This window comes from Eurypyga helias, unplaced genomic scaffold (assembly GCF_000690775.1).
Source record: "Eurypyga helias isolate BGI_N326 unplaced genomic scaffold, ASM69077v1 scaffold17418, whole genome shotgun sequence".
Lineage (NCBI taxonomy): Eukaryota > Metazoa > Chordata > Aves > Eurypygiformes > Eurypygidae > Eurypyga > Eurypyga helias.
In genome coordinates, this window is record NW_010267721.1 from 1 (window position 1) to 8,814 (window position 8,814).

Genomic DNA, 8,814 nt, shown 5'->3' on the forward strand with positions numbered 1-8,814 from the left:
CCTCTGCACCCCCCGGCACCGAGCGCGGATCCCCGGGGCCGCCCCATCCCGAGAGCGCGCGCCGGAGCTGACGGAAGCGGGGAGGGAGGAGGAGAGCGCCGGGTACCCGGGGTCTTTAAGGGGGTGCCGTGGGGAGCGGGTAGTCGCAGGTGCCACAGAAGGAGGTAACCTAGCAGCATTCCAGTTCCTCACCATCTGAAGGACAGATTTGGAACCCAGCGGACCTGGGCCAGGGGGAATTACACTTCATGCCAAACTTTAACCCGTGAAAACAACCCATTCTTAACCTTTGGGAGCTTCGGCCAACTTGAGGCAAATTTTCCCTTAAATGCCAAACGCTGGCTTCAAATTAGCCGATTTTTATCTTTTTTTTTTTTTGTGTGTGTTACATTCCAACATTCAGAGAGGCTTAAAAAAAAAAAACAAACCCAAAAAACAAAACCAACTCAAAAGGACCGTGCCGGGCGCCGGGCTGGCGACCCGGCTCAGGACACGGGTATGACAGATTCGGCATCGGAAGTCAATCCCCAAGTTCTTCGACCACGAGGAATTAATGCTCGTCTCTGAAAGGAATCTAGCTGTATAAAAGGGAACGTAACGTCCAGGTTGGGGTGGGTTTGGTTGGTTGGTTTTTTTTTTTTTTGCCCTATCCAGTCCGGATTCGTGCCAGCTAAAACTGCTGTTGGTCATACTCTGCTATCAGTTTTTTAATATGAGCCAGCTTGTTGTGGAGGTATTCGCAGCGGTTCTTCTCTTGGCTGTAATTGGGGTTAGTCTGTAAAGAAAAAACGAAAAACGCAGTGACGGAAGGCAATTCCTGAGAACTGGGTGACACCCACGCCGAACCCCAGCCGAGGCTCTCGGACCTCGGAGCGCCACTGGCTGACCAAGGAGCGAAGCTTTGCCAGCCGGAGGAGTCGATAACCCCTTAAACTGGGCCCATTCTGGTCAAACGAGGCAAAAGAGGAAAATCCCTTCGCGTGATTAGGCGGCTCCAGGAGCCCCATCGCAGGGAAACGGGCGCGAGGCTCGGCCCCACACCGCTCCCAGCGCCGCCGGACCCTCCCGCGTCCGCACCGCGCAAACCTGGGAGCTTTAGGACAAAGATGAACTTGCAACACCCTGGGAGCCTCTTCACAAAGCTCCTTGGGGACAGCAGAGCTCAGGGCCGTACGCGCAGGTGTAAGAAAACCCAAACCTTACCCCTGGCATAGGGATGCCCCAACCTGCCTCGGCATTTCTACCTCATCCAGCTGAATCCTAAATCCCTCCCGTCACCGACGGCTGCTTGAGGGGTGCGCAGAGAGGCAAAGCACCCCGCGGGGGGCCACGCGCCCAGTGATCCCTTCTCCAGGCCGCGCTCACGTCACCCCAAAAATCATCCCAGCAGACCCCAAAACCTCCCGTTAACCGCTCAGCCTGTGCACCCGCGACACAAACTGTTTTTTGGGGAGCAAAACGCTGGTTTCACGCGATTCTCGCGTGCCACTAACACAGCCCAGTGCTCCCCAGGAGCAGCCTCAACTCCCCCCGTCCCTTTCTGCTCTGGGAAGGGAGCACTTTTTGGACAAGCTCGAGCTGAATAAAGATCTGCCAGAGCGCTTCAGAGGCTGGGTTTTGCACTTGGCAAGCGCCCATCCCTTTCAGTCACTGGGGGCACCACCCAAAAGCCTGCTTCGCGGCCAACTCTTCCTACTTACCTTTTTAATTTTCCGATATTCCTGTAAAATTTGATCATGGATGGTCTAAAAAGGAAAAGATAGCTTATTATTTTCCAAAGAGCCAACAGTCCTGCAACCTACCACTGTAGGTGAGCATTTATTGATGGCTCAATGCACACATTTCCTCCAAATACCACCCAAAATCTCCCTCCACGGCTACCCCACTCCGTGAGATCCGAGAGCGGCAACCAGCCTCGCTGACTCCACTCCCACAGCGGTGCTGACGCCAGCAGCACTGGAAGGATCAGGCCCCATTCCCCAGCCAGGAGAACTACCTGGGAGAGGCACGTGGGCTGGCAGGATAACTGACATTTCCTCCACAGCTCAGACTAACTTTTCCCTGAGATACAAAAACAATTTGGCAAGGAATCACCGAATTTCTCGAGGAGAGGGGAAGGATGTCTGAGGGAGGAAACAGCGCTCAGCACAATAGGTGCTCTGTCAAAATCTGGTTATTATACTCCATGAGACTTACTTTCTCAAGATAATGAATAGCTAAAGCTCTTTTAAAATCAGTCTGACAAGTTGAATAATGCTACACTACCAAGATCAAAGATTCCAGAGGAACAGATGACCCCGGACTAACTCCTCTTCCAGCCCCGGGATGCTACCACATGTGCAAATAGGAGTTTTCTGGCTGGGATGCACTAATAGCTTCCAGCAGCTTTTGGCTAAGGACACCAATTGTCTCACTGAGGCCTTTCCTTGTCAACAAGTACCATGATGTGTGCTCCAGCTCGAGAACGAAGGAACGCAGAGCTGTTTTAAGCGCAGCCTGCGGAGCCGTCAGCCGCGGGCACGCTCCGCATCCACCAGTTCGGGGCAGCACGTTTTAGACACCAACCCACCCCAAAATGCCCCGCACGCGGGGCGACTGGAGCGAGCCGCGGCGTCGCCACCTGCAGAACAAGCTTCTCGTGGGACAGCGTTCCTGTTTCTACCTTGTACTCTTCGGAGCCCTGCAAAAGCTGCTTCAGCTTGGCGTCTAACTGCGTAAACCGTCGGGTTATCCTCTCTATCCGGGCGTGCAAGTCTCTGTACTCGTTGTATTCCGCATTGAAGTCGTTTTTGTAACTCTGACGCTGCTCCGAAGAGGAAATGGCTGCGTATTTTCTGGAGGGAGAAGAATTTAGTTAGTTGGTTTAATAAGTCTTCTCTCCCAGACGAACACCGCAGCGCCCGAGCCGGGACGATAAGCCTGCTCTTGAAAACACGGGCGGCCTCGTAGGATTTGCGCCACGGTAGCAGAGGGGTAACTGCCAGAAGGATCACCTTGACCTCTGCGTAAAACAAGACCGCGTTCGCTCCCCCGAATTCCCTATCTGTGCCAGATAGGGCGGAACACGCAGGTACAGCCCAGGGTGGGGGAGGACGTTCAGATAGCGCTGCTGACAGCTTTTCCAACTCCTGCTGTCCCGCAGAACAGGGAGTTCTGCATCTGTGCCAGACCTTGGAACAGCGGGAATACGATGCTTCCAGTGTCAAGAGTCTTCAAAGGAACACACAAAGCATTCAGCTATCGCTGCAAAACGCTCGCAGCCCGGTTACGTGGCAGGCGCAGGATAAGAGACCGCGTCGAACGGACCGACGCGGTTCTACCTCGTCAAGATCCCCAACGCAACATGAGTGCTCCTGTTTAACAGATGTGCCTCTGAGGCCCTTTCAAAGTCATCCAGCTCCCCCAAAAAGCCATTCAACCTGATATTTTGTAGAAAGCCCAGCAGCCAGCCCTCTCCGATGGCAACACTCATCTTTTTGCAGGGGGTGACCCTCATTTGCCACCTTACTGTCCGCAACTGCGCCAGGTCAGCCTGCAAAAAGCTAACCTGCAAAAAAGCTAACGTGCAAAAAGCTAACCTGGGTACCAAATTAAGGGAAAGTGCTCATCCTGCTGAGCTAAATGTGCTCTGGCCTCCAACTAACCTGCAAAAAAGCTAACCTGGGTACCAAATTAAGGGAAAGTTCTCATCCTGCTGAGCTAAATGTGCTCTGGCCTCCAAGAACTGCGCCTTTGCTCAGAGGGAATATAAATAAGCACCTACACGGGATACACTGAGATAAGGCCGTTGTCCTCACTGGTGTGAAACCTATCTCTGCCCAGAACAGCAGCAACAGCTCTTCCCATCGAAGGGGCTGACCATCCAAGCAGTCAGACCGCCCCACGGGGTGAGACACCAGACCTTAGAGTTCATAAACCAAACAGGGTTCCTCTGGACACGGGCTGAGGAGCTGCACTACCCCTCTTCAGGGGGATCAGCACATCTGCTGCAAGGAAAGACACCCACCCCAGCCCTCCGCATTCTTCTCAACGGTACCAGCAACGCCAGCGGGGAGCAGCGGCTGGGGGGGGTGACACCAGCAAACCCCAGCTTCGTAACCACCCGAGATCCCCGTGTATCCTCCGTCAAGTCCCCCGACCGCTCCTGCAGAGCCTGAAGCGGGTGCTGCTGCCTCTTGTCCTTCCCTCCGAGCGCTCCCAGCGCAGCCCAACCAGATCCGACGGCATCAAACCCCCGGGCTGAGGCGTGCGCAGGGCATATCCCCCCCAGCTACACTTCCTGGCTATCACAGAGCTTGGTTTGTAGTGGGTTGGGGTTTATGCAGATTCTGGGCTTCACACACAGAGATTTTCGTGCTCCAGCAGCCAAGTTCATTGTTTAATTAACCTCAAGGGGATCTAATTAGAAAGTCAAGAGGTGAAACGACTCACATCCTACCCCACGGGTTACAGCCTCCCCGTGAAGATTATTTCCCTGGTTTATGTAGATGATCTTGGCTCTGACGAGGGGAAGAGTTAGCTAACCTCCCCAGATCCTTTCGTGCCCTGTCTGCCTACAACATTCAGATAATTTCCCCTCAAAATTTCCAACTGCAACAGGGAGATATTTAATCCTTCCAAGCCCCCTCGAGGCACGCGGCGTTGCTTGACGTACACAGGGAGATAACCTTGAACTCTGCGAGGAGGTGACAGGTCTGGTATCAAGTTTAGTCTCAGGAACTATCTGCAAAGTGGGATTTACTCCCTTTTTTTACACCCACCGTACAAAGCTCTATCGAGGAACAATAAAGCGCAACAAGAACCCCCAGCACCTTGTGATTTTTAGCTTGAAACATGATCCCAAAGTGATGAAGCAACTGATAAATATACTTACAATAAATAATCTGGCATTTCTGAAGTTGATGTCGGTACACTAGAGTTATTGCATGTTCCATTTAAACCTGAAAAAAACCCAAAGGACTTGTTTATAGGCATTCTTAAACTTTAAAGCTCTACACAATTAAACTTCAAATTCATAAACTTATCTATGAGATATTTATCGAGTTCTAAAGGATTTCTGGCTGTCTTTGAACCGAGAGAAGATCCACAATAAGGTGGCTGAAACGGGAAGGCTCCTCTCACACCTGGCTGTCCCCAAAACAGTATCAGCAGCAGCCAACACACCGAGCAGCAAAACACCTTAATTGCACCGGTTTAAGAACGCTGCCCGCGGGGTGGGACGACACCGGCAGCACCGCTGAAGTGAAAGGCCAACCTGTGAGTCCAGGCGAGCAGAAGAGAGCAAGGTGCACATCCTGGTCTCCCGTGGATCCCTACCCTTACTACTCCAGGCTCTGTAGGGTGCCGAGGTGGCCGAGGCACACGGCCTCTGCCCTGCAACGCCGAAGCAACGCGAGTCGGAGAGGTTCGGCGGAGAATGTTTAGGAGTTCAAGGGACCAAAGACCTCGGGAGGATTCCGAGTGGGAGCCTAAACCAGACCCCATCCTCAAGGCAAACAGAACGCCGCGTTGCTCAGTTTGGAAGAAGGAAACAGAGGGATACGGGTTGGGAAAGGGATGTTTCTCATAAACAGAGCATGATGCTGAAGTCCTAACGAGCACGTCAACCGCATCCCTGGGAAGGCAGCGAAGGAAGAGGCAGGCAGAGAAGGCTGCAAAGGATTTAACTCAATGGCCCTGCACCAGGGTTTCTTCCTCCCTCTTCTGCCCAGGTCTGTCGGCCGGAGCGAGCCGTGCCCGGACTCCGCAGCATCCCCCGACGCACCGAGAGGCACGTGGAGCTCCAGCCTCACCCTACGCTCACCGCCACGGCTGCTTTCCGGTCACTGCCCCGGGAAGCTGTAGGCAGCAAGCGATGCCCAATAAACACAGGCCTGGAAAAGCAATAGCCTAGCTCTATCTTTTTAAAAAACCTGGTTTTTCTCTCAATTCCCACCGAAAGGTGTTGCTGAGCAGGATGGAAGAACGGCAGCAAACCCGTGGCACCGTGAACACTCCAGTCTCAGATCTTGCCATGGGCAACTCTTCCGGACCCCCAGCATAAACGATGCAGGACACAAACGGGAGCAAAGGAGGTTTGTTTTGCCAAGGAGTGCCACCTACTGACTGCTGGAAGGACCCCAAAGGTCCCCCCCAACCGCCGCTTGAACGAACCTCCCGGGAGAAACGCTGCTTCCCTGCAGCCCCTGGCCCAAGGGGGAATTGGGAAGGGCTGCCAGCCTCTCACTGCAGACACACGGCGCAGGATGAGGCCCGCGCTGTCCCCACCGAGCAGGGACAGATCCCAAATGCAGATGCAGGCTGGCTGTACAGGATCCAAGCAGCCACCGACCACATCCTGTTTATGATTAGTCCCAAGTCCAGCTCGGATTCGTTACCTCGCATACATCAGCGGTGCGGCAGGAACCAAACCCGGCGCCGGCTAATTAACAGAGCCACTCATTAAACTGTTTTTAAAGCGAAGCAGAAAAGGTGGTGAAGGGTCAGCAACTTCCCGTAGGAGTGAGCTTGGGGTATTTTGGTGTACTGACAAAAATACACCTCTAGAAAGAATGTGTATCCACGACCAGCGGGGACACGAGGTACGTGGGGAAGAAAATCCAACAGCCGCCGGAGGAAAAGCTACGGGAGCAGGAGAGTGGGGAGAGCGTGGTTCTGCAGTGCCACCCAACGATGGGAGCTGTGGACCGTGGCGTCACGGGTGAGCCATCGCAACCCGTTCCGCAGGGACCGTGGGGAAGGGGAGAGCCAACACCACCTCAGCCTCAGCGCCCTGCGAAGCTCTCCTCCTCCAGCAAGTCAGCAGGTGAATTTCCATTTCAATTAATTGTCCTTTTTGAGCCAAAACTGGATGATTTTCACGCACTAAGCATGAAGAGGAACTCGGCGCCAGAAAGTAAACGGGGCAAAGGAAAACGAGATGGATGCACAAAGCGACTTGAACAAGAGATGGGGGCTGCAGGGCAAGGCCCACTGCTCCGGAGGGCTGTAAGAAAGCCTAACGAAATAGCGGAAAACGGGAAAGCTGCAGGCACTGGCAAGGGAATGGGCTGGATTTGTCAACATCAGAAAGGCTGGGAGAGTTGGGGGGGTTCAGCCTGGAGAAGGGAAGCTCCGGGGGGACCTTGTAGCACCTTCCAGTGCCTGGGGGGCTACAAGGAAGCTGGGGGGGCCTTTTCCCAAGGGCAGGGAGTGACAGGACAAGGGGTAACGGGTTTAAATGGAAAAAGGGAGATGGAGATGGGACAGCAGGAAGGAATTCTTCCCGCAGAGGGTGGGAGCACTGGGACAGGTTCCCAGAGAAGCTGGGGATGCCCCATCCCTGGGAGTGTCCAAGGCCAGGCTGGATGAGGCTTGGAGCAACCTGGGCTATGGAAGGTGTCCCTGCCCATGGCAGGGGGGTGGGACTGGGGCGGCTTTATGTTCCCTTCCAAACCCTTCTGTGACGACACGTATTCCCTGCTCTAGCTTCTGCGAGTTAGCGCTGGCTGTACACTGCACCAACAGCATTTATCACAAGGCTTATCTATCATTTCCTTTGTACCCAATATTAAAAGCTTTTGTGACTAACTTTTCATTACCGAGTTAAAAATCAATACGAGAGTCATCACAACCCCCAACACCAGCAGAAGAGCCGTCAGTAATCGAGCAGCACCGCTTTTTCCAACAGATCTTGATGCCTGCCTTTCATTCCCACCTCTTAATACGGCTTTTAACGGAACAGGGAGAAACACGACACGGTTCGAGGCAGACCCGAACGGCACGAAGGGGCTGAAGAGGAAAAACCCAATACCCTCTTTCGAGAGGGAAGCGCGCTTGGGGACGGCACGCAGCCTCTCCCCTCAAATTTAGAGGGGAAATCGTACGCAGCCCGCACCGACACCAGCACGAGCCGTACGGGGGGGATGTCTCGGGCCGTACGTACCTGTGACCTGTTCCTGGGGAACACTAACTAAGTCAGCATTTTTTATTACTTCACAGTCCTGCTTCTCCTCTTTGCATTTCTCTTCGTTTTTCTTCTCCTTTCGCTCCTTTTCCTTGTCTTTGTGCTTTTTGGACTTTTTCTTGGTTTTTACGTACGAGCTGCAGTTGTGCTTGCTCGTCTGGGGACAGTCTGTTGACAAAGGATGAGTCAGTCTGTCAGCCGTCTCCGGGTTCTCACAGTCTCTGCCGTTGTGAGTCAGGTCATTGCTGACATCCGAAAGGGGATCGTGAGGCCTCGGCAGCTCCAGCACCGGGAGGTTGGAGCTGGAGCTCACCGACTCCGGGAGAGCCGGCGGCAGGGCAGGGGCAGGGGTAGGGGCATCCTTCCCGTTGGAGGAATTCAGCTTCCCGTTGAAAGTGGGCTGAGTTCTGTGAGCCAAGTGAGAGATCCTGGGCTTCTTGTTGGCCAGGGGATCGATAAACTCCAGAGGCTGGGATCGTTTCTGGGGAGAAAAAAGGAGGAAGAGAATCATCTTGAAGTTTCGAGGCGAGACCTCTGGGTGCTGTTACCACTAGGTGGTGGTGCGACGCCAGAGATCCAGGTTTTCCCCAGGAAGAGGGCCCTGGAGCAAGGAGCTGGCAGCAAGTGGGGCAGCTCAGAGGCTGGTCCTGGCCATGGGCTCCAGCACCGCCAGGTCCTACGTGGAATCCTACAATTGTCCTGGTTGGAAAAGACCTTTAGGATCACCGAGTCCAACCGTTAACCCAGCATGGCCAAGCCCACCCTAAGCCCCGTCCCTGAGCACCACATCAACTCGTCTCTTAAACCCCTCCCGGGATGGTGACACCCCCCCCACCTTCCTGGACAGCCCGTCCCAATCCCGGCAGCCC

General features: G+C 54.2%; 1 protein-coding gene across 1 annotated transcript in view; it reads right to left on the reverse strand.

The window, feature by feature from the left end:
* Nucleotides 1-670: 670 nt before the first annotated feature.
* The window catches only part of ELL (elongation factor RNA polymerase II), a 23,873-nt gene continuing 15,729 nt past the window's right edge, over nucleotides 671-8,814 (reverse strand). The window contains exons 7-11 of the mRNA XM_010157536.1: nucleotides 7,925-8,426; nucleotides 4,874-4,940; nucleotides 2,663-2,834; nucleotides 1,701-1,745; nucleotides 671-775 (exon numbers count right to left, since the gene is read on the reverse strand). Of these exons, the coding sequence (XP_010155838.1) occupies nucleotides 671-775; nucleotides 1,701-1,745; nucleotides 2,663-2,834; nucleotides 4,874-4,940; nucleotides 7,925-8,426 (891 nt within the window). The remainder of the gene's footprint in view (nucleotides 776-1,700; nucleotides 1,746-2,662; nucleotides 2,835-4,873; nucleotides 4,941-7,924; nucleotides 8,427-8,814) is intronic.